At 42.6% G+C, this 26275-nt stretch overlaps 2 protein-coding genes across 2 annotated transcripts in view; both read right to left on the bottom strand.

The window, feature by feature from the left end:
- Positions 1–232, bottom strand: part of LOC144498961 (T-complex protein 11-like protein 1) — a 44426-nt gene extending 44194 nt beyond the window's left edge. Inside the window, exon 1 of the mRNA XM_078220950.1 lies at positions 177–232. The gene's annotated coding sequence lies outside the window, so the exon portion shown is untranslated. The remainder of the gene's footprint in view (positions 1–176) is intronic.
- A 1964-nt stretch (positions 233–2196) lies between these two features.
- depdc7a (DEP domain containing 7, paralog a) overlaps positions 2197–26275 on the bottom strand; it is a 37141-nt gene continuing 13062 nt past the window's right edge. Inside the window, exons 4-9 of the mRNA XM_078221311.1 lie at positions 24185–24371; positions 21369–21586; positions 7762–7904; positions 7459–7584; positions 5527–5605; positions 2197–2538 (exon numbers count right to left, since the gene is read on the bottom strand). Of these exons, the coding sequence (XP_078077437.1) occupies positions 2330–2538; positions 5527–5605; positions 7459–7584; positions 7762–7904; positions 21369–21586; positions 24185–24371 (962 nt within the window). The 3' untranslated portion in view covers positions 2197–2329. The remainder of the gene's footprint in view (positions 2539–5526; positions 5606–7458; positions 7585–7761; positions 7905–21368; positions 21587–24184; positions 24372–26275) is intronic.

The raw sequence follows: 26275 nt of genomic DNA, 5'->3' as shown, positions 1-26275 counted from the left end.
CACCACAGGCCGCGGCCCTCGCTGCATAACCCCCTCCCCCCTCCTCCACCCCGCCCGCCCGCTCGCTCTCCTCTCCTCTCCCGGGCTCCGGTCCGCTTTCCAAACACCCGCCGCCCGGCTAAAGGCGGCCGTTCCACAACAACAACAACAACAACAAAAGGATGAAAGCCACTAACCGACCGGCGACCGTTTGTTTACGGAAATGACGCGAAATCCGGAAATCCGGGCCGCGCCCGCCGGGGCCTGATGGGAGTTGTAGTTTTATCCGGCTCTTCCACGGCGCCTGCGCGCGCTGGCCCATGACGTCACCCATTCAGCCTGCCCCCAGCTGGGGGAAACAGTGATGATTAATGTTCAGTAAGAAGTCTCACAACACCAGGTTAAAGTCCAACAGGTTTATTTGGTAGCACGAGCTTTCTGAGTGTTACTCCATCAGGTGAGTGAGGAGTTGTGTTCACAAATAAACCATATATAGACACACACTCAATTTACAAGATAATGGTTGGAATGCAAGTCTTTACAGGTAATCAAGTCTTAAAGGTACAGACAGAGAGTGGTGAGAGATGTGTATTGTCTCCAGCCAGGACAGTTAGTGAGATTTTGCAAGCTCAGGCAAGTCGTGACCATGACACCCCACAACCTTGCCACAGCAACCTCTGCAAGACGTGCCAGATCATTGACACTGCCATCTCACGTGAGAACACCAGGTACACGGTACATACTCTTGCGACTTGGCCAACGTCATCTACCTGACGCACTGCAGGAAAGGATGTCCCAAGGCATGGTACATTGGGGAGACCATCCAGACGCTACGACAACAGATGAATGTACACCGCTCGACAATCACCAGGCAGGAGTGTTCTCTTACTGTCGGGGAACGGTTCAGCGGTCACAGGCATTCAGCCTCTGATCTTCGGGTAAACGTTCTCCAAGGCAGCCTTCATGACACCGCAGAATCATTGAGCAGAAACTGATAGCCAAGTTCCACACACGAGGACAGCCTCAACCAGATTCATGTCACTATCTGTAACCCCCATGACCTGCCTGGGCTTGCAAAATCTCACTAACTGTCCTGGCTGGAGACAATACACACCTTTTTAAACCTGTGCTTAACCCTCTCCATTCACATTGTCTGTACATTTTAAGACTGTAAAGATTCACATTCCAACCATTATCTTGTAAATTGAGTTTGTGTCTATATATGTCCCGTTTGTGAACACAACTCTTCACTCACCTGAAGGAGCGATACTCCGAAAGCTTGTGCTACCAATAAACCTGTTGGACTCTAACCTGGTGTTGAGACTTCTTACTATGCTTACCCCAGTCCAACACCAGCATCTCCACATCGTGGTTAATGTTATTACCCTCCAGATGGACCAGGAGGGTCCAAAAATTGAAGATAGAGAAAAATCATTGACCATTAATAATGATTTCTCATTTTTAACTTGAATATTTCTATTTTTACTATAATATATACACAAACACAGATATTGAAGGGGGGGCAGCTGTCTGGTTGATAGTTGGCCAACACATCCATCCTTGAGATTGATGCACTAAGAGCTGGAGTATAGGACATGTGATGAAATCCAGGAATACATTTAAATCACAGTTGGCAACCCTATGGATGCACGTGAGCCAACAAATCCTGTAGAAATATCATAAAATGTTTAAAGTTTAATTATTAGTGTCACAAGTAGACTTACATTAATACTGCAATAAAATTGTGAAAAAATCCCCTAGTCGCCACACTCCTGCACCTGCTCAGGTACACGGAGGGAGAATTTAGCATGGACAATGCACCTAACCAGTACATCTTTTATGGGGAGGAAACCAGAGCACCCAGAGGAAACCTCAGGAGACACTGGGAAAACGTGCAGACTCCAGAGTGACCCAAGCTGGGAATCAAACCCAGGTCCCTGGCACTGAGACAGCAGCACTAACCATTGTACTACCAAATAAATCATTGGTGCGATTACATTTTAGTCATATGCTCTCAATATGGATAGATGTCCACTTCACTGGCAAGGCCAGCAGTTATTGTCCACACCCAACTGCACATGAGTGAGCTCCCTTCTGGAATTGCCCAAAGCACTGTTCCAGTAAAATTTTAAAACAGCTTTACAATACTAATACAAATGCTACTTTGAACAGCAGCAACCTAAATGGGAATGAATAGCCAAGTAATCAACTGCACTTGGAATGGAATAGAAATTTGAAGTTTATTCATTGCAATCCTATATAAAATCTTCAATCAATTTAATTTTACAATTAACTTACAGTAATATACATCAATACATTACATCGCCACTGCAACTCAGCTGGCAGGATATTAAGATTTCCTTAAGGCATTAAAGAAATATTGTATAAACACAGCTGGATGACTCTTGTTGAACTGAGCGAGGACCTTCTTTTTCTCTTTGGGAGGCAGTTTGGGGTTTTCGTCAATGGTTTTAAGCAGCAATAAAAGTTCATCCCTCGTGGTCTTCCGCATGTTGCTTTCACATGTGGCATGAGTAAGTCTCTCACAGTAAGTGTGCCCTGAGGAGAAGCAAGGAAGAAGTTACAGAAGACACCGTAGGAGGAACAGAGAACCAATGTCAAGTACAAGGCAGCTTTAAACGAAAACATTTATACAATTCTGTACACTTTACGTTTTTTGGATTTTCTATTTGTACCCAAAAATCTCAATTTTAGTGATTTTATCACAAAACTAAAGTTGGCAGAATCAGGGAGTGCCACAAAGTACTTTTAGATTGGTGCTTTATTTTATAACTCTGATCCACATGCCAGCTCAATTTTTACACTTCCTTACCCAAATACAGAACCCATCAAAAAAATGTAATTTTGACATCAGCACAATTCCCAATTGGTTACAATACTAACTGAAAGTGCTTCCTTAGATATTCAACATCCTCTGAAAATTTTGGAAAAGTTGATGCAAGTTTATTGGCTGTTGTTTTAGTGCTTCCAGTTTCCAACACAAGGGCGGCACGGTAGCACAGTGGTTAGCACTGCTGCTGCACAGCTCCAGGGACCTGGGTTCGATTCCCGGCTTGGGTCACTGTCTGTGTGGAGTTTGCACATTCTCCTCGTGTCTGCGTGGGTTTCCTCCGGTTTCCTCCCACAGTCCAAAGATGTGCGGGTTAGGTTGATTGGCCATGCTAAAAATTGCCCTTAGTGTCCTGAGATGCATAGGTTAGAGAGATTAGTGGGTAAATATGTAGGGATATGGGATAGGACCTGGGTGGGATTGTGGTCAGTGCAGACTCGATGGGCCGAATGGCCTCTTTCTGTACTGTAGGGTTTCTATGATTCTATGACCTCAACCAAACTTATAGGATTTTGATCCTTGCAAAACAAACTGATTAGGCAGATTGGAAAACTTAAAAAGGCTAACTTGATGCAACTTGTAAAGGTATTTTGAAAGTTGAACTTTACACCAGTTTGGAAAGTTATAGATTTAAATCAGCAGACAATCTTTCCTCCAATTTTGCAAGGAGGAAGTATTAATGACCATTTTAGTCTAGAACCAGTGCAAATCATCTGCAGTGCAGAAAATCAGCCATGTGTGCTCCACACAAGACTCCTTTCACCCCTAGTCATTTGACCATGTCAGCACATCTTCCTATTACTTTTGTGTGTTAATCCAGCTTCCCCTCTTTACTCTGCACCTCAACTACTCCTTGTAATTATGAGCTCCACATTCTGATCACTCTAGGTGAAGAAGTTTCTCTCCAATTCTTTATTGAATTTACTACCATTGTGTACATATGGGCCCCCTTGTTTCTCCCCTCCCCCCCTCCCCACATCCTTCCAGTGTAATCGCACAAATTAACATCTATGAAAGCTGACTTGTGTCCTCAAGGGAGATTAAGATGGAGGCCATCTCCTTCTAACCCTCTAGACTGGGAAATGTGTTTAGCTTCAGCCAAGTAGATGTAACCATGCATCAAACTGAAGTTCAGAATGCTATGCAATAAATGCTTGTAGGGTCTTTTACAGCAACAAGACAGAAATTAGCAATGTTCTACTTTTCAGACTGCAGTTCATTTTAACAATCTCGGTCAAATAGCAGAACAATTACAAGCATAATGCAGGACAGGATGGAATTTCCAGCACAATGAATGTACTATGCACACCTTGAACACCAGCACCAAGCCTAATGTCACACCTCATTCAACAAGGTGTACCCTTGAAAGGTTAGACAAACAAAAAGTGTACGAGTGGAACATTTATTCAATTCCTGGATTTCCCAATGATTGCAACTTGTGGGAACCTCAACAGTACATGTGCTGGAATAGCACATATCAAGGGATGATGATTTGCGGATAGTGATGAGGAACATCAGAGGATACAGCAGGATATAGATCAGTTGGAGACTTGGGCGGAGAGATGGCAGATGGATTTTAATCCGGACAAGTGAGGTAATGCATTTTGGAAGGTCTAATAAGGATAGGAAATATACAGTAAATGGCAGAACCCTTAAGAGTATTGATAGGCAGGAGGATCTGGGTGTGCAGGTACACAGGTTAATGAAAGTGGCAATGCAGGTGGAGAAGGTAGTCAAGAAGGCATATGGCATGCTTGCCTTCATCAGCCAGGGCACTGACTTTAAAAATTGGCAAGTCATGTTGCAGCTTTATAGAACCTTAGTTAGGCTGCACTTGGAATAGAGTGTTCAATTCTGGTCGCCACACTACCAGATGGATGTGGAGGCTTTGGAGAGGGTACAGAAAAGATTTACCAGGATGTTGCCTGGTATGGAGGGCATTAGCTATGAGGAGTGCAATAAATGCTTGTAGGGTCTTTTACAGCAACAAGACAGAAATTAGCAATGTTCGACTTTTCAGACTGCAGTTCATTTTAACAATCTCGGTCAAATAGCTATGAGGAGAGGTTGGAGAAACTTGGTTTGTTCTCACTGGAACGACAGAGGTTGAGGGGCGACCTGATAGAAGTCTACAAGATATGAGGGGCATGGACAGAGTGGATAGTCAGAGCTTTTTCCCAGGGTGGAAGAGTCAATTTCTAGGGGGCATAAGTTCAAGGTACAAGGTTTAAGAAGATGTACGAGGCAAGTATTTTTTTTTTTAAAAAGAGGGTGGTGGGTGCCTGGAATTTGCTGCCATGGAAGGTAGTGGAAGCAGATATGATAGTGACTTTTAAGGGGTGTCTGACAAATACATGAATAGGATGGGAATAGAGGGATAGGGTCCCCGGAAGGGTAGGGGGTTTTAGTTCAGTCAGGCAGCATGGTTGGTGCAGGCTTGGAGGGCCTATGCTGTAATTTTCTTTGTTCTTTATCATGCAGACTACAGAATTTGCTGCCTGGTTCAGTTGAGTAACAACAAGTGTACACTGATAGTTTTGCTATTACTACCACCAAAATTCAAATCAATATTTCTAGACAGGCATCATACTGGCTGCAGTACAAATGTGCCACGAAAGCTTGATGGTAATCATGTATTTTTATTACTTCACAAGAGACCAGGTCAAAGTTATTCATCCTATCCCATTATCACTTACCTGTATTGCTGTCTGGATCTCCCCCACTTTGAATGAACATCAGTTTCTCACTCACCATTTTGTGCAACGATCCTGGGACCTGATGAGATATTTTAAAACTGGTGTTATTCAAATCTCTCAAAAAGAAATCACTCCCTGTGTGCACTTCCGGCTGCAGCAAAGTCTTCCTGTAATTTTTGCTGTACAGATAGCTCCTTAAAATATAGAGAACAAAATGGTTTGGATTCATCCAAACCCAGACCAGACCATTCTAAAAGTTGACACTAACTTCTCCGGAGATTTCCCTGGTCGGAGAGAATGCTACCACAGAGCCATGACTGATATTTCCTGAGCAAGATAGCAGCACACTGTCTGCACCTTGAATATTGGGTTAATACTAGTCAGGATTGGAAGAGAAGGGTGGGTGCAAATTCCATATTTATATTCAGAAACACTGAACACAAGAGGGCGACAGTGGCACAGTGGTGAGCATTGCTGCCTCACAGCGACAGGGACCCAGGTTCAATTCCAGCCTTGGGCGACTATGTGGAGTTTTCTCCCAAAGTCCAAAGATTGGTAGATTGGCCACTCAGTATCCAAAGATGTGTAGATTAGAAGGCTTAGCCATGGTAAATGCATAGCATTACTAGGATAAGTTTAAAGTTTATTTTGGGGTGACATGGTGGCACAGTGATTAGCACTGCTGCCTCGCAGCGCCAAGAACTCAGGTTCAATTCCCGGCTTGAGTCAGTGTGGAGTTTGCACATTCTCCATGTCTGTGGGGGTTTCCTCCCACAGTCCAGAGATGTGCGGGTTAGGTGCATTGGCCATGCGAAATTGCCCCTTAGTGTCCCAGGATGCATAGGTTAGAGGGATTAGTGGGGTAAATGTGGGGTTACAGGGATAGGGCCCAGGTTGGATTGTCAGTGCAGACTCAATGGGCCAAATGGCCTTCTTCTGCACTGTAGGATTTCTATGATCCTCCTGCACTCATACTAGTTGTAATCACATTTAACATTCACTCCACAGCTACCATTCAATTTTGAAGCCATTCAAGGAAAATTAAGTTAAATTGGAACAATGTACTGTTTTGTACAAATTTGATTTACTGGATAATTTTAATTTTTGAAGCAAAAACTTGGAGAGTGGAGATATTAAAGCGTTAATTTTGCAACTCTATTTTATAGCTAAGTAGATCCTCCCCTTTTCAAGCATGCACATACACTTTAGGTTTCTTGCATACGAAATCCTATTCCTCTGCCTTCGCATTCAGGTTTATGAGGGGGCTGGCCTATAAGGATATCAAATACAATGGGCCCCCGTCCTCTGGAGTTTAGAAAGAAAACAAGAGGTGACCTCATTGAAAAGTACAGTCCACTCTTGTCATTTGTGGGGGTTACGTTCCCACAAAAATCACAAACGGTGAACTTGCGCACACACAGATGTTGCATGAACAGCGCACGCTTGCTAGGCGAGAAAGAAGAAAGGTTAACCAGCTTACCATTTAACACGAGTCTAAATCACCAATGAACAAAATGTGAACTGCAATTTGGTCTACATACAAATTTGTTTACCTGCGTGAATGTATGACAGGTGGGGGATCATGAATGACAGGAGTTGACTGTAGAAAATCATGTGCACAACATGGTAGATGCTGCTCCCTCTAGCTGGCATGTTCAGAACTGCAGGAAGTCAGAGTCTCAGGATAAGGAATTGGCCATTTAGGACCAAGGTGAAGAAATTTCTTCTCAGAGGGTTGTGAATCTTTGGAATTTTCTAGCCCATCAGGCAGTGGATGGTCATTTAAATATATTCAAGACAGAGACTGATAGACTGTTAGATGGGAAAATGATGGGAGTTGATGTGAAAAGTTCAGCATGATTTTATTGAACAGCCGTGCAAGCTCCAGGGTTTGTAGAGACAATGTCTGATCCTATTTATACCCTTACATACCTTGAATACATCTTTCTGATGATCAAGGAGGAACAAAACCAAGAGATCAGCTTTCCCTTTTGGAAGATTCTTATTAAAAACTATGGCTTTCCCGAAAGTCCTCTTCATCAGAATTCTATTCGCAACCTAAGATGGAGGAAATCATAAGTTACTGTTCACTTATTTGTGTCATCAAGAAACTAAACTTTGCAAGTTCACTTCTGATCTTACCGAATGAACAGCTACTAAAGAACAAAAGAAAAAGTCCAACCAATTGAATGAGTCCATTAAGAGCCAAGTCTTTAAGGAAGATTATGCACTTACCCCCTTCTGTAAGGCAATGGATGTAGGCTGTGCAGTAACAGCCATGAAATACAACAACCTCCTGAGTTCATCCCGATTCCTGGAGTCCAGAAGCTTTAAACATAGCTGTGTTGCCTCCAGCGCTGGTTCAAACTTGCCATTCACTGTTTTAAAAAAAAACAGCGTATCGACTTGTAAATGAAACTTTATAAGTCAGTGAGTTAAAAGATCAAGATGGCAGAGTCTCCAGTTTCTCTCTGGCATTTATATGACTGTCACGATTTGCTTCCACATCCACAGACTCGATGCAGCAACTCAGCCAGAGTTTCAGCCGAGAACAGGTTTACCGTTCAGCTCTTGGAGCTGGTCCTGCCGTCCAAGTTAGATCACAGCTGATCTGCATCCCAACTTCATCTACCCACCTTGGTTCCATATTCCTCCAAATGCTGCCAATAATTTAAGTACAGTTGGAAAGACACCTTTGCTGGATAAAGTTTAGCTGCTTAATTTCGCCCTCCCCCCACTACCACCCCTTGACACGAGGGTGACAGAATGAGAGAGTTGGGACAAAGTATCAGAATGCCCAGGGATTTATAGAAACAGCGAAGAACCACTGCCACCAAGAATGGATTTCTTTAAAAACCCTGCAATTTAGCCTTATTCTATAATAAATATTCGTGATTGTTTAGATAGAATTTGTTCTTTTAGTACAGAATTACCTTCTTTTAATTTTCCAAGTCAAACAGAAGATGGGCACATTGGACCAGTACAGCCCATCTACCCAACTCTTCAAATACCACCTGTCGCAAACTGGGTCTGCACTGAGCCACCATGGAAGCAATGCATCCTCAGTCCCAGGGACTGCATGCAGGGAGATACAGATCAGGTTTTACTTCCTTTGTTAAGCATTTGTTGAGAGCACCCTCTGTCGGTTAAATACATTCCCTCAGACAAAAGTTACATTTTTAACAGTGAACAAAGCATCCGTGTCAACATTTATTAGAATGGAGGCACACAATACTACATACACTATTGACAAACTCCGCTTAAGTCAGGCCAGAACAGGGAAAGGCTTTGTTTCTCCGCTGTGAAGTTTATGCAAATACTTTCAATAAGAAAAGCAGGCAACAAAAAAAAAAAGGGAGGGTGGATAGGGTTGTTCCTTGTAAGTTAATACAATGACAGCCATCGAAAAGATTTTTTTGTAAGATGTCACTCGGCCTCCGCTTGCGAAATGAATGAATGTACTCTCATGTTGAGTGTACGGGAACTTGTCTTTACACGCAGAGCACCACCAAAACTCTTCACAATCAATGTCACTTTTGAAGTGCAGTCACATTTTGTAGACCAACAGCAAACAAATTTGCATACCAAGATCTCACAAATAACAATGGGAAGCAAGTTTAGATAAAAGCAAAATACTGCAGATGCTGGGAATCCGAAATTAAAACAAAGAGCTGGGTGAACTCAGCAGACCCAGCATCTAGAGTCAACGTTTCAATTCTGTACGACTCTCCCGCAGAATGGTGGTTAAGCCACTGCTTTGGTCAGGGATAAAATGACAGCCAGGGAAATTCCATCGTTTTACTTCAGATATTTCTATGGGATCTTTTACATCCATCTGAACAGGTAAGATGGGGTCATGGTTGAATGTCTCAAAGGGAGCAGTCATAAAAGAGAATTCCTCCAGTATTGGATGAAGGTGCCAACCTTGATCATGTACTCAAATCCTGGCACCTCAAATAGTGGAGAATTATTTTTTTAAAGTCATTAGCAACATGCTAACTTGGGGATGAATGCAGAGTAGCAGAGTGGGTAGATGCAATTGAATGCAGAAAAATGTGGTAATGAGTTGGGTGGAGTGAAAAAGGAGAGAATAAAACAGTGACTGGATTGTTTTTATTTCTTAGCCACTGATGGGTGTAGCAAACTAGAATCTATACATTTTCAAAAGGCAGTTTTATTTTCCCTCCCAAGTACTTACACAAAACAATTGGGTAAAATGTAAAGTCTACAGGCGATTGCAAATTGGATTTAGAATAGAATCCCTACTGTGCAGAAGGCCACCATTTGGCCCATCAAGCCTGCAACAATCCCACCCAGGACCCCATTCCTGTCACTCCCCATATTTATCTCACTAACCTACGCATCCCGGGACACTAAGGGGAAATTTAGCGTGGCCAATCAACCTATGCCGCACAATGTGGGTGGAGTCTGTACCTTTAAGACCTGGCTGGTTGTAGGGATTTGCATTCTAAAACTTGATTTTGTGTCTCTGTGCACTGTTTGAGAGCACATTTCCACTCCATCTGACGAAGGAGCAGCACTCCGAAAGCTTATGGTATTTGCTACCAAATAAACCTGTTGGACTTTAACCTGGTGTTGTGAGACTTCGTACTGTGTTCACCCCAGTCCAACGCTGGCATCTCCACATCCAACTACTTCACCATACATGAAGGCCCTTAAGCATGCAACCTTTCTTCCATCCTGTGGACCAGCCCGTGCCAATGAATCTGCATCTATTTGACGAGCGCAAACAGACTTGGGAGCTCTGCCTTAGAGGACTGACACTTGTCATTTTTCCCCTGCCCGGATATAACCGTAATGAACCGCAGACAGTCAAGAAGAAAGATAGTACGTGTGGGGTTTCTTTTCTTAATAGTTGCAAGTCATCATGTTACACAGCCATATCTCAAATCAAGATGACAAACTGATTTGGTCATTAACAGGGTGCTGTTTGTTGGACCTTGTGGTGAACAAACCGGCTGTGGCATTGCCTACATTAGTGTCAGCATTTTGTTAGGACACAGCCTAAATACAGGCTTTGATTTATCATATATGTATTGGTATACAATGAAAAGTATGTTTCTTGTGCACTATACAAAGCATACCGTACATAAAGGAAACGAAAGAGTGCAGAATGTAGTGTTACAGTCATAGCTAGGGTGTAGAAAAAAAATCAACTTAGAGTGAAGTAGGTCCATTCAAAGGTCTGATGGCAGCAGGGAAGAAGCTGTTCTTGAATTGGTTGATACATGACCTCAGACTTTTGTATCTTTTTCTAATGGAAGGTGGAAGAGTGCATGTCCAGGGTGCATGGGGTCCTTAATTATGCTGGCTGTGTTTCCAAGGCAGTGGGAAGTGTAGACAGAGTCAATGGGTGGGAGGCTGGTTTTCGTGATGAACTTGGCTTTGTTCATGAACTTTTGTAGTTTTTTGTGGTCTTGGACAGAGCAGGAGCCACAACAAGCTGTGATACAACCAGAAAGAATGCTTTCTATGGTGCATCTGTAAAAGTTGGAGTGTCGTAGCAGACATGCCAAATTTCTTTAGTCTTCTGAGAAAGTAGAGGCATTGGTGGACTTTAACTAGTGTCGGGATGGGCAGGGCAGGTAAGAAACTAGGACAGGTTGTTGGTGACCTGGACACCTAAAAACTTGAAGCTCTTGACCATTTCTACTTAGTCCTCATTGATGTAGACAGGGGCATGTCGTCCACTATGCTTCCTGAAGTCGATGACTATCTCCTTAGTTTTGTTGATGAGAGATAGTCATTGCACCAGTTCACCAGATTCTCATTCCTGTACTCAGTCTCGTCATTGTTCAAGATCCAACCCACTACAGTGGTATCAGCAAACTTGAAAATCCAGTTGGAGGGAGAATTTGAACACACAGTCATAGGTATACAAGTATAGTAAGGAGCTGAAGAGACAGTCTTGTGGGGTACCAGTGTTGAGGATGATTGTGGAGGTGTTGTTGCCTATCCTTACTGAAATAGAGTTGTACCACAGATTTTGATGTTTTCCTATTATACACCGAGTATAAACTCCATGCAGTAATAGTGTTTTCTCTCTGGGGAAGGTGTTTGGAAGAGAAGGAAGGCAAAATGTTTCAACAGTAATTCACAGCTACACAATCCCCAAAACTGGGCAGATTGAGAGAGAGGTTTCTACATGTGGGCAAGACCAAAACTAAAGGCCATCAATGTAAGACAGTCACTAAATTCAATGTGGAATGCAGGAGATATTGCATTTCCAATCCTGGATAAAGTGAGTTAGCCAATTATTATTGATGCATTTAAAGGGGAAAACTGGATATACACAAGGGGTTAGATGACAGGCAAGAGGAAGCTTGTGTGGAGCAAAAATACTAGCATAGACCAGTGGGGCTGAATTCCACGCTGGAAACCAAGCATCAGTTCTACAAATAGAGGAAAAGGTTTAACAGAAAATGTTTAAGGGTTAATCAGTTGCTTGCTGTAATGGAAGTTGATTTTTTATAGAATCAGAAAATGTATAAAAGGCAAGCACCACTCAACTCCGAACATAAAAAAGGAATAGTTCCATGTGCACCATTAAGTATTCAGACCAATATTTGACATTGAAATGTAAACATTGATAAGCCAAATTAACTTCAGGACTATTTTGACCGGATCAGGTTTCACATTTTCCCTTTTTTAATTAGAGGGGAAAATAAGTGATAGTCCAAGCACTGATATAGTGCATTAAGACTGGTAGGAATTGTGCATTAAGACTGGTAGGAACCGACTGTTATTACACTCTTTGCCAGAGAGCCAGAATGATCAGGCTTGAACTCCCCAGTGCTACTCCAGACTGCTTTCATTCCCCTAACAACATGACAATGGAGACTTGGTAGAAGGTCACCAGAAACAGGAGCAGGAGTGAACTGTACTACTCCTCTCCTGCCATTCAATAAAGTTCTGCCTCAATTCCACTCATTTCCCCCCCCTCCCCCCCCCCACAATTCCCAAAGGGATTAACATTCTGTCTAAGCTATAGGCACTAAATTACAAGATCCTCTATAGTATACGGTATTGACTCACTGCAAACTTTGCCACGCATTTGGTGTAAACAGAAAATCCCTCTTCCATAAAACGTTCAAAAAAGTCACCAGAATGGATTGATGCACCAGATCAGAATGACATTTCTCTCCCATTATGACATACTTCCCTGATCACTCATTCCAAAATGCCACTGGCTACAATTTGTGCAATCACTTTGGATTGCTTGCCAACGCATTTACTGACACCTTGACATTTTGTGGAGATGCCGGCGTTGGACTGGGGTAAACACAGTAAGAAGTCTCACAACACCAGGTTAAAGTCCAACAGGTTTATTTGGTAGCAAATACCATAAGCTTTTGGAGCACTGCCCCTTCGTCAATTTTATGTCACATTATCAGTAACCCCCACAGCTTTCCCCCTGATCTTGCAGAATCTCACTAGCTGTTCTGTCTGGAGACAATACACATCTCTTTAACCGGTGTTGAATGCTCCCTCCACCCACATTATCTGTACCTTTAAGACCTGGCTGGCTGTAAAGATTTGCATTCTAATTATTCTGTAACTTGATTTCTGTGTCTGTTGGAGAACAGATATCCACTCCATCTGACGAAGGGGCAGCGCTCCGAAAGCTTATGGTATTTGCTACCAAATAAACCTGTTGGACTTTAACCTGGTGTTGAGACTTCTTACTGACACCTTGACATTTCCCAGAGTGTGTGTTATCAGTACTGGTATACAAGATACTGGGATAATTGGTAGGAGAACAAACAGGTTGTATTGCTACTTCACACTGGTGTTGGCTACATCCCACTTGGGAGCATTGTGCAAATCAAATACATTCATGTAGCACGTTTCACAACCTCAGGGTGGCTCCAAATGGTTTAAAACTAATCAATCACTTAAGTGCCGCCACTGTTGCAATGCATTATCCAACTTGCAGAGCGCAAATTCCCACAAACAGAAGTACAATAATGGTCTTGCTGGCTTCATCTTTTTTAGATAAAGCTCCAGCTCCTAAAATGTGTTTAATCATAGAAACCCTACAGTGCAGAAAGAGGCCATTTGGCCCATCGAGTCTGCACCGACCACAATCCCACCCAGACCCCTACATATTAACCCGCTAATCCCTCAAACCTACACATCTCAGTACACTAAGGGGCAATTTTAGCATGGCCAATCAACCTATGTGTTTTCACATAGCAAGACTAAATTTTTTTTTTTTTTAAACTGGATTTGTATGTTTGGACAAATCCTGACCAGGACAACAGGTCCCAGTCACCTAGTGCAAAGGCAGCTTTGGTTTAATGTAACGACTGAAAATGGTGCCATATTGAGGGAGCGCTGCATTAAAACATCAACCAGGGCTAGGGAGTTGGATTTGAAACCACAATCTCTTGACTCTCAGGCAAGATTTCTGCTCAAGGGAAAGCAAGCAACAAAACTGATTCCTGGCAACAGGAATCAGTATTAAAAAGGTTAGACTTATTTTCTTTGGGGAGGAAGAAACATTAAACTGAGCCAATTAAAGCTCATTATGTAGAGATGATCATTGAGCCAGGTGAATCACTCACTACAGGGTAAAATTCAAACACTTGCCAAATTTAGAGGGGAAGATTATGGGTGGGATCTTCTGGTCCCCACCAAAGGCGACCACCCCTGCCCCCCCCCCCCCCATGGCAACACGGCCAGTGAGCAATGCAAGTGGCCATTGACTTAGCCTGACTGGAAGATCCCACCTGCAGCCTATCCAGAAGTTTACCAGGGAAGACTTTGTTCTCATCAATATTTATCCCTCACCCCAACTTCTCATAACTGATCAAGAATGAGAGGGTACAGATTTAAAAGTAATGACAAAAACAGCAAGTGTGACACGAGGAACAACATTTTCAGGCAGCAAATGGCTATAGTTTGGAATGCACTGCCCGAGTGTGTGATAGAGGCAAGTTCAATCGAGGCATTCAAAAGGAATTAGATGGTTATCTGAAATGGCACTAGATGTTTGCTCATTCAGAGCAGACATGCGTCAAATGGCTTTCCTCTTCACTAACAATTCTGCGATTCTGAACCGGTCAATAATGCTGTTTGCAGGAACTTGCTATGTACAAATCGATTGCCACATTTCCCACATAGTGTTAATGTTGTTGGGACATCCAGAGGTCATGAAAGTCACCACATAAACTAGTGTCTCTCATTGAAGTAATAAGTACAATGTGTTGAAGACAGGAGAGTTCGGAAGTGAGAAAAAATGATTGTGGGATACAGTGTAAAGTTCAGCAGACACATATGGGCCAATGGGCTTTTCTGGTTTCCTAAATGTTTTCAGAAAGTCTAGAAACACGAGTTTAAAAGTTCTCATTGTATCAGGTTCTTCTCCCATCTTGTTAATTTTGATCATCAAAGTAGAAAGGTCATCAGTATAGAACAAAGAAAATTACAGCACAGGAACAGCCCCTTCAGCCCTCCTAGCCTGCACCAACCATGTCCGTCTGAACTAAAACCCCCTGCCCTTCCACGGGCCTTATCCCTCTGTTGCCATCCTATTCATGTATTTGTCAAGGTGCCCCTTAAAATTCACTATCGTATCTGCTTCCACTACCTCCCCCGACAGCAAGTTCCAGGCACCCATCACCCTGTGTAAAAAAACTTGCCTCGTACATCTCTTTTAAACCTTGCCCTTCGCACCTTAAACCTATGCCCCCTAGTAATTGACTCTTCCACCCTGGGAAAAAGCTTCTGACTATCCACACCCCTCAATTTTGTAGACTTCTATCAGGTCACTCCTCAACTTCTATCGTTCCAGTGAGAACAAACCAAGTTTCTACAACCTCTCCTCATAGCTAATGCCCTCCATACCAGGCAACACCCTGGTAAATCTTTCCTGTACCCTCTCCAAAGCCTCCACATCCTTCTGGTAATGTGGCGACCAGAATTGTACACTATATTCCAAGTGCAGCCTAACTAAGGTTCTATAAAGCTGCAACATGACTTGCCAATTTTTAAAGTCAATGTCCCGGCCGACAAAGGCAAGCATGCCGTATGCCTCCTTGACTACCTGCTCCACCTGCATTGCCACTTTCAGTGACCTATGTACCTGTACATCCAGATCCCTCTGCCCATCAATACCCTTAAGGGTTCTGCCATTTACTGTATATTTCCTATTTGTGTTAGACCTTCCAAAATGCATTACCTCACATTTGTCTGGATTAACCTCTATCTGCCATCTCTCCACCCTCGTCTTCTATGACCAAGCCAGTTTCGTATCCATCTTGCCAGCTCACCCCAGATCTCATGCGACTTCACCTTCTGGACCAGTCTGCCATGAGGGACCTTGTCAAAGGCCTTACTGAAGTCCACGTAGACAACATCCACTGCCCTACCTTCAATCATCTTTGTCACTTCCTCGGAAAACTCGATCAAGTTAGTGAGACACAACCTCCCCTTCACAAAACCGTGTTGCCTCTTGCTAATACATCCACTTATTTCCAAGTGGGAGTAAATTCTATCTCGAAGAATCCTCTCCAATAAAAGTATGTGACAAGGTTCACAACATTGAGGCCTGGCTTACCAATGAATATGCGAGTGCATTTGGCAAGAAAATATTGACACCACATCACCAGAGATGACTTTCGGTTAGGTCAAAAGGTAAGTTTTACAGAGGAGACAATGGAATTTGAGGAAGGAACGCCAGAGCTTAGAGTCAAGGCACAGCAGTCAATGTGGAGCAAAGTATAAACTCTTAGCTTGTTCAAAAAGGCAATTTAAAAAAAACTCACCGTTTGTTGTGTACGTGTAATTATTTGACAAGGAAAAAAAGGGATTCGAGGTGCCACACCATAGGTTAAACAAAGCAACAGCTTTATTTACAAGGTGTTACCTGACTGAAGTCCAATATGCCTCTGGTGACATTACATGTCATGCGACTAGTCAGATGCATTGCTTTACAATATGCAACACTATTAAAGTTCGAATTTTTAAATTACGTTAATTTGAATTCATGCACAACGAACAACATTGTTAGTATGACCCCCTCCCCACCAATCCCCAAGCGTGCAATGTCCAAATAAAACAATATCAGAAAAGGATACAAATGAATTTTTTTGAAATTTAAGCATAAAAAGTCACTTGATGCTAAAACCCATCTGAATAACAAATTTAAACATTCCTTCACTTCCAAACAGGAATGAGGAAACAAAAAAATCCTAATTCAGAGGAATGCAAGGTTATCCACCATCACATGGAATTCAGAAACAAAGTTCCATTCCCCCCTCTGCCAAGTGGTTACTTAAGTAAATTCTTCAATTTCACTACCTCGATGTCACAAGATAAGATTTGCATTTATAATAGGATTTCCATGACTACCAGTTCTCAGTACTTTTTATCACTTGTAATGCCGGAAACATTTTCAACAAGATTTTAATTGAATGGCTTCACAATCAAACTCTTATTTATATAAAAAGGAACATCCAAGATACAGGGCACTGTTTACTTAAGAGTCTGATTAACGTCCTATGTTGTGGACCAATCACTAAAACAATGCGCTCATGCTCCAACACTGGTACATGATTTCCATGATGTGGAGATGCCGGCGTTGGACTGGGGTAAACACAGTAAGAAGTTTAACAACACCAGGTTAAAGTCCAACAGGTTTATTTGGTAGCAAAAGCCACACAAGCTTTCGAAGCTCTAAGCCCCTTCTTCAGGTGAGTGGGAATTCTGTTCACAAACAGAGCTTATAAAGGCACAGACTCAATTTACATGAATAATGGTTGGAATGCGAATACTTACAACTAATCAAGTCTTTAAGAAACAAAACAATGGGAGTGGAGAGAGCATCAAGACAGGCTAAAAAGATGTGTATTGTCTCCAGACAAGACAGCCAGTGAAACTCTGCAGGTCCACGCAACTGTGGGAGTTACAAATAGTGTGACATGAACCCAATATCCCGGTTGAGGCCGTCCTCGTGTGTGCGGAACTTGGCTATCAGTTTCTGCTCAGCGACTCTGCGCTGTCGTGTGTCGCGAAGGCCGCCTTGGAGATCGCTTACCCGAATATCAGAGGCCGAATGCCCGTGACCGCTGAAGTGCTCCCCAACAGGAAGAGAACAGTCTTGCCTGGTGATTGTGATTGCCGCTCGACAATCACCAGGCAAGACTGTTCTCTTCCTGTTGGGGAGCACTTCAGCGGTCACGGGCATTCGGCCTCTGATATTCGGGTAAGCGTTCTCCAAGGCGGCCTTCGCGACACACGACAGCGCAGAGTCGCTGAGCAGAAACTGATAGCCAAGTTCCGCACACACGAGGACGGCCTCAACCGGGATATTGGGTTCATGTCACACTATTTGTAACTCCCACAGTTGCGTGGACCTGCAGAGTTTCACTGGCTGTCTTGTCTGGAGACAATACACATCTTTTTAGCCTGTCTTGATGCTCTCTCCACTCCCATTGTTTTGTTTCTTAAAGACTTGATTAGTTGTAAGTATTCGCATTCCAACCATTATTCATGTAAATTGAGTCTGTGTCTTTATAAGCTCTGTTTGTGAACAGAATTCCCACTCACCTGAAGAAGGGGCTTAGAGCTTCGAAAGCTTGTGTGGCTTTTGCTACCAAATAAACCTGTTGGACTTTAACCTGGTGTTGTTAAACTTCTTACATGATTTCCAAGCAAGGAATTCTCAATAGGATCAAACTCAAAGGGAGAAAATCAAACAGATTCAAGGTATGAAACTCCAATTATTTTCTTGCACATCCCAGATTTTCATTGCTCCACCATTACCTCCAGCACAGGGCATGGCTGCAAAATGGATGTGTTACCGGTGGTCTGGACTAATGATTCCGACCCCACTACAGCAACTGGGGAATTTAAAAGTAATTAGAATAATCTGGAATAAGCAGCTAATACCGTAACTATGACCAATTAAACAAATCGATTGTTCTAAAAGCACATCTAGTTCACTCAAGTTCTTAGGGAAACATGCAGCGTAGCCTACAAGACTCCAAACTCAAGTGACACTTAACTACCCTCAAACAGCTTAGCAAGCCATTTCAAACACTTGTACTTAAGCCATTACAACCTCCTCAAGAGCAATTTTCAAATGACAATGAATGCTAGCTTTTTAGGTAATACCCACAATTCTATGAATGAATTGAATAAAAAGCTGGATTAACCTAAACGACATTCTCTCTCTCTCCTCCCCCCTCCCCCCCCCCCCAACCAAACATACACCTCCTTTTCCTCCTTTAGGAGGCTCCCCATTTTGACCCAACATCTCCTGTGTGCCAAATTTGTGTCTGATAATTGCTCAAGATGATATTGGGATTTTTACATTTATAAAGCACCTTTTTGTTGTGTATGTGGTGCCTGTCTCTTTAAGACAGCACAGCAGACGCGAATCACTGACTTGATGGACCAATGGAAACAAGAGCGAGTGCTCACCCCAGCGGGTTGAGCCCTCTCGAGGAGAATCATCTAGAAGTCATGTTGTAAGCATGAAAGGAGTGGAGCACTGCTCCAGGGCAGCCTAGAGCTGCAACCCTCCTTGTACCAAGTCTCTTATTCAAGAAATACTTTGTCCTGAACAAAGTCTAAAATCACTTGACGATGCCATAACACTTAAATGTTACAAGCAACTTTTGTATCCTTCAGCATATCACGTGATAGCATTACTGGCAGAATCCTGGAACCATTCTCCCCTTTCAAGGTGGTGATACGCAAGAGACATGGGTTCCCTTTTGTTTTGATTGATGGCCATTCTCCAAACATCACCCTTGGTAAATTGTTATGACAGATTCTGTAGAATGACCTGACAAGGGACTGGAACACGTAATGCTTATTTAAAAACCTGAAATTCTTGCAGTGCTGAGTGTGCATTGTTAATGATGTCTCACCTACATTACACAGAGCATCTCATTCAAGAAAAATCAAGTTATTCATCACACCAAGAGGGATGTCAGTAAAACTAGGCAGCATAGATTCGATACGGAGATAGCTAATGCAAATATACTTCAATATTCATGGTTTGTAATGCTTGACTGGCAGTCATTAAGAACAAGGAGATTCCAAATCCAATCCTTTACCCTATGTGAGCTAATTGTTAGGAATCCTGGACAGTTCCAATGTTTATACTGGGGGTCTGGAGATAGGAATGTGGTGTAGAGGGAAAATGGGCCGTTTCCCCACCCAAATAATCCCGGCTGAGTGTCAAATTGACCTGTAGCAGTTTTCCTCCAGTCATAAAACACTGTCATCCACAGAGGTGATGGAAGGCACTACATAAATATCAATCCATCTTTTTCTTAAAGATGGATCACAACCTTAGCCACTACCTTTGAGGGGTGGAAATCATATCAGGTTTTCCACCAGTCATGAATAGGGCTGGTTATACCACTGGAATCACCTGAAAATCATTCATTCAAACACAGTTTGGCCTAAAGTCATGTTGAAAGATACAGGGAAAGACATGCTGGAGGATACAAAAGTTACTTGCTGCATTGAGTGTTATGGTATTGTTAAGCAACTTTGACCTCGTCTGGCTCACTAAGGTAAAAGCAAATTATTGCTGATGCTGGAATCCGAAACAGAAAACACTGGAAAATCTCAGCAAGTCTAACAGCACCGGGGAGGGGCTGAAAGAGAGAGGAGGAGTCTGGATGACACTTCAGAAGAGCTTGTTCTTGGATCACACCTTTTTCAGTAATGCCCCAATGAACTGATCGCAGATGGTATGCATACTTGGTTGTTGTGCTGAAATTGTCGGATGCAGTGGAGGAGTAATCAATGATGAGCCCAGATTGGTTTCCACAGGGAACGTGGACCAAGAAACTGCTGAAAACGGAACAAACAGCTGGAAAAGCGCACAAGAGCAAAGTGATCAACGGAATAGTATTCAGTCGTTGAAAGATGTTTTTGTGCTTGTGGATGTAGAAGCTCCATTTGCTTTGGGGTGGGGGGGGGGGGGGGGGGGGGCAAAAGAAGTTGGGATGAACTCCTGCACAAATCACCTGGTCAGCTTTGAGATCAGAGATTTTGTGCTTCAAGCCAGTCAAATTACTTGCCAGGACTCATTTCTCTCAGGATCTCCCAAGTGAAGATCGCGCAGATTCAGTTAGGAGGACAAAATAAAAATGTCAGGACTTCCTCAAGGCATGTATGCTGGTTAGAAAATACAGTAAGAAGTTTAACAACACCAAGTTAAAGTCCAACTGGTTTATTTGGTAGCAAAAGCCACACAAGCTTTCGGAGCTCCAAGCCCTGTGTTTACCCCACTGGGGTACTGCAGTACTGGCAACGCCAGCACCTCCACATCATGGTTAAAAAATAACCTAACTTAATACTGCAATAACAGTCGCAAGTTGTGTACAAAACATGGGAGCCAATTTTCAGAAACCAAGATCCACAGCAGTAATGAGATCGTGTCCAAGTCATCTGCAAGTGATATTAGTGGAGGGATAAATATTATCCACGATGCCCTGTTTAATTCCCCAGTCCTTTCTGAAACACCATGTTTCCATCCATACAGAGGGGTAGACAATCTTAATATAACCTCATCTGAAGGCAAGTTAAACTTCAGGAATCCTGGAAGTCTCAATTTGCAAAGGATATTCGGTGACTATTTGCAAAACTTTTCAAAATGCTATAACGGCTTATCTCATTGCTATTACTCCAGCTCCACAAAAGCACAGACCATCATTAGGTTACTTTTATAAAAAGTACCAATTTTACAACTGTCAGCATCGCATCACTGCTCAGTTCCTAGCCATTATGGCATAATAATCATTGCAAACGGTTTCCAGTACTGAAATGTCAGTTTACCACAGAGTTAGACTTACCGATGAGCTCTGCAACCCCTGTATGAATGTCGAAGTAGTCATTGGCGAGGAGAGGATCTTTGGTTTGATTGTAATGTTTAGCAATGGCATCAAAAAGCAGCATGTTGCATTGGTCCGTGTCAGAGGATGATTCTGGAAGATTCCTGCTGATCTCCACCACCACGCGGTCTGGGAGGAACTCCAGTAAATCGATTGCAGACGACAGCCAATCATCTTCCCTGGGAGTATGAAAAATACAAGCGTTAAATATCTTCAAAGACAAATACTTTAAGGGCAATTTTCATCTCAATGTATCCAGCAGTATTTTTAAGCTAACATATTATACAAAGTCTCCCCTCCCCCAAGCCAGTTTTTCATCCCTCTGCTCTTCCGAGACAGGAGTTTCCACTAACACAGCAGATCTCAGTACCTCATGGTCTTCATGGGAATCTCAGCAAGAACAAGCTGCTCCCCATCTTCACCTGAACCAGTGACCTCCACCTAAAAAAGGTTAAGGGCAATATGTACAAAGGAACACCAGCATCTCACCAACTCGACTTGTGAATATATATCAGAGGCGATGGCCTAGTGGTATTACCGCTAGACTATTAATCCAGAAACTCAGCTAATGTTCTGGGGACCAGGGTTCAAATCCTGCCACAGCAGATGATGGAATTTGAATTCAATAAAAAGATCTGGAATTAAGAATCTACTGATGACCATGAAACCATTGTCAATAGTGAACCAGATGGTTCCGACAAAATGTCCTTTAGGGAACAGAATCTGCTGTCCTTACCTGGACAGGCCTACATGTGACTCCAGAGCCACAGCAATGTGGTTGACTTTCAACTGCCCTCTGAACAAAGGCAACTAGGGATGGGCAATAAATGCTGGCCAGCCAGCGACACCCATGTCCCATGAATTGATTTAAAAATCCTCATCATTGGACGTCCCCATTCTATAGTAATAAGGGTGTATTTACACCAGGCTAACTGCAGATCAAAAAAGATGCAAACATCCTCAAGAGCAACTAGGGACAGGCAGTGCATGCCAGCTTCACTAGTGACATCCATATGCCAAGCATGATTGGTTTGTGAAAATCTGTCCATGCTTTCCAGGAAAATTTGCTGAATTTTTAGGCATCCTCGCTTTATCTGGCATAGAATTTACAGTAAGTCGTCTCACAACACCAGGTTAAAGTCCAACAGGTTTATTTGGTTGCAAACACGATAAGCTTTCGGAGCGCTGCTCCTTCATCAGATGGAGTGAAAACACAAACTAGCCAAACAGCCCAATTGGTCTGTGCCAGGGTTGATGCACCACACTGACCTCCCCATCCACCCCACTTCACTCCTCTGTTCCTTTCTTCCACTTCATGCCCTCAGCTATTTTCCAGTTCATTGCATCCATGGTATTGGCCTCAACAGCTGCTGATGGGAACAAGTTCCACATTCTAATTAATTCCATATTGATTTATTAGGGATCATGTCATTTGTATCTTCTACTTTGACAGTACCACAAATGGAACCACCTTCCCTACATTAATCTTAAGGAAAGACCTGCATTACGCCACTCCTCAGCCTTTTCTGTCCTGCAGAAAGAGCCCCAGTCTGTTCAGTATTTCCTGATATTCGAACTTCATCTCCAGTATCATCTGTGTCATTTTTATGCCACTTTCTCCAGTGTTCCTACATTATTGTAACCAAGGTTCTGTACACATTCAACATAATTTCAACTATCTGAAGGAGGAAATAAATCCAGAGAAAAGCAGTACTGGCTTGGTACTCTAAGTCACAATCAGAACTGGACTTGCCTTTAGCAGGTGGAGGAGGTTAGATGGATTGGCCATGCTAAATTCTCCCTTAGTGTACCCGAACAGGTGCCAGAGTGTGGCGACTAGGGGATTTTTACAGTAACTTCATTTGCAGTGTTAATGTAAGCCTACTTGTGACACCAATAAATAAACTTTACACAACCCAGATCCTTAAAACAAGAGGCATGGAAGGTGCAGATGTAAATAAAACTATTCAGTCTAGTAGAACTCAAAGTAAATAATTAAACCAGGATTAAGCAAATTCTTCTCTCTTTAACAACAGCCACATGGAATTCTTGCCAAATGTGTTGCATATACTATGCTAGGTTGGGCGGTTACTTCAAAACAAAACAAGCTCGATAAATAATTTGTTCAAGAGGAGGTACATTATGGTTGCCCGATTGATGTTAGTGGTTCAAGAATTGCTCAAAGAAAAATAAGCAGCTTGGATAATTAGGTAAAGGTTAAATATTAGTGTCATGTGTTGTAGTGTCACATGCTTATGTGGTGACAGAGGCATTTGGGAGATTCTTCCCCTCTTCCATCCTGGACTGCAAGCAAGCAACACCTATCAAATAAAACTCCACAAACTGGTAATGTAACCTGTGTGGCAACCTTTTCATTCTTTTATCTTTGCTGTCAAAGTGAGCCGACCACTTTAGTAACCAATAATTAGGAATTTTCCCTTCAATTACTTGGAGTTGAGAGAAGGTTGGCGAATTTTGCTGTCCTTTTCCTGAAGCTAAGGCAACAGGAGGAAGAGACTCTGTCAATTCATGGTAAAAACAAGGTGTGACAATGACTAGCCTCACTAATGCTATTTACATAACAGCGACACAATGCTGGTTAGCATTATGAAGTCACAAGTAGGCTTACATTAACACTGCAAATAAGGTGACTGTAAAAATCCCCTAGACACCACACTCGTGCTTGTTCAGGTACACAGCATTTGGCACGGCCAATCCATCTAACCTCCTCCAGGAGGAAACAATTAAAATGGACAGACAGTCCTACAAATACATACTGAGAATCGCCAAAGGCCTTTAAGATTTCCCGGTCCAGAAGGTTGTTTGCAATGACGTCAGTGTTGGTGCTCACATTCCATGGTTTTGGCTGATGCTCTTTCCTATCCAACAGAGAGTCCAAGATCGGGAGCTCAATCAGCTGGAGCAGACGTAGAATTGTTTGCTCCTGCCATATCTCGTCAACCACTGCAGAAAAAAAAATCACGAGATTTAACTCAACGCAAAACGAGAAAGCAGTTCGAGAAACCGCCCGAACAATTATCCCAAAGACAGACATTGCAATAAACGTCCAGGCATATACATGCTAAATTGGTTGTTTGTATTCAGTTTTTAAAGTTTCGACAGCAGAGCTATTCATTGTACACAAAAGAACCTTGCAAAGGGTTAGAGCTAAAGTGGGTAGAGAAGGTCACAAGTGTTATGATATGTAGGATTGTTTGCAATGCTGAAGGGATTTTGAAAAACTCTTTTGTACCCGCACTATCCAGATAATGTACAGGGCAGAGAATACTTTACTGCATTTAATTTTTTTTTTTAATACAAAAGCTTGGGAAAGGTAGTTTTATTCACCATCACCTTGTCAATGGCAACTAGGGATGGGAAGTAATCACTGGCCTTGCTGGTAACAAGTTGCTGTTAAATACCATTTCTTTTGATTACAGATTTAATAATTTGCAACAATTAGTTTGAATGTCCTGGCTTTGCAAATATTGAACCACTGGAAAGTTTTTATATTTTAGATACTGACACCAAAATATGTATTAATGAATAAAGTTATAATTAATAATATGGGCAGCACGGTGGCACAGTGGTTAGCACTGCTGCCTCAGCGCCAGAGATTCGGGTTCGATTCCCGGCTTGGGTCACCGTCTGTGGGGTTTGCACATTCTCCCCACGTCTGCGTGGGTTTCCTCCGGGTGCTCCAGTTTCCTCCCACACTCCAAAGATGTGCGGGTTAGGTTGATTGGCCATGCTAAATTGCCCCATAGTGTTCCAGGATGTGTAGGTTAGAGGGATCAGCAGGGTACATGTGTGGGGTTGTGGGGATAGAGCCTGGGGTAGATTGTTGTTGGTGTAGACTTGATGGGCCGAATGGCCTCCTTCTGCATTGTAGTGTTTATGATTCTATGTAGAGGCTGGTACGTCTATTATAGCAAAGGTTTGATGAAATGAAGTGGACCTTTTGAATATCTGACAAACAAAAAACATTCCAGAGATTAAGAAATTGTATTCAAAGTTAGATCTTGATACGTTTAAGAATGCAGTTAAACATGTAGATGAGGTAGTCAGATGGTCAAATGAGAGAGTCAGGTCACAAAGTGAATGTTGCAATGACAATAGTTCAAGTAGACATAAAAATAAAGTGCTGGAAACGTTAACTTTCTCTCTCCACAGATGCTGTCAGACCTGTTGCGTTTATTCGACATTTTCTGTTTTTGTTTCAGATTTCCAGCATCTGCAGTATTTTGCTTATTTCAGTTCCAGTAGACAAGTGGTTTAGTGACATGGCAGAGTTTTTTAAAATTCTTCGGGATGTTGAAAGCTCAACATTTATTGCCCTTCCCAGTCACCCTACAGAGAGTTCGGAGATGGGTCTTCTACTTGAGCCACTGTAGTCTGTGGGGTGAAGGAGTTTCAGGGCTTTGAGCCAATGAAGGAACAGTGCTAAAAATGTTCAAGTCCAAGACTGCAAGGAACTACAAAAGGTCATAAATGTAGCCCAATCCATCACGCAAACCAGCCTCCTAACCATTGACTCTGTCTACACTTCCTGTTGCCTCGGCAAAGCAGCCAGCATAATCAAGGACCCCATACACCCTCGACACTCTCTCTTCCACCTTCTTCCATCAGGAAAAAGATACACAAGTCTGAGATCACGTACCAACTGACTCAAGAATAGCTTCTTCCCTGCTGCTGTCAGATTTTTGAATGGACTCACCTTGCATTAAGTTTATCTTTCTCTACACCCTAGCTATGACTAACTACATTCTGCACTCTCATTTCCTTCTCTATAAACGGTATGTTTTGTCTGTATAGTGCGCAAGAAACAATACTTTTCACTATATTAATACATGCAACAATAATAAATC

Source organism: Mustelus asterias, chromosome 9, assembly GCF_964213995.1.
Source record: "Mustelus asterias chromosome 9, sMusAst1.hap1.1, whole genome shotgun sequence".
Lineage (NCBI taxonomy): Eukaryota > Metazoa > Chordata > Chondrichthyes > Carcharhiniformes > Triakidae > Mustelus > Mustelus asterias.
Note: the sequence above shows the minus strand (reverse complement) of the source record. Positions and strands in the feature narration are given on the sequence as shown.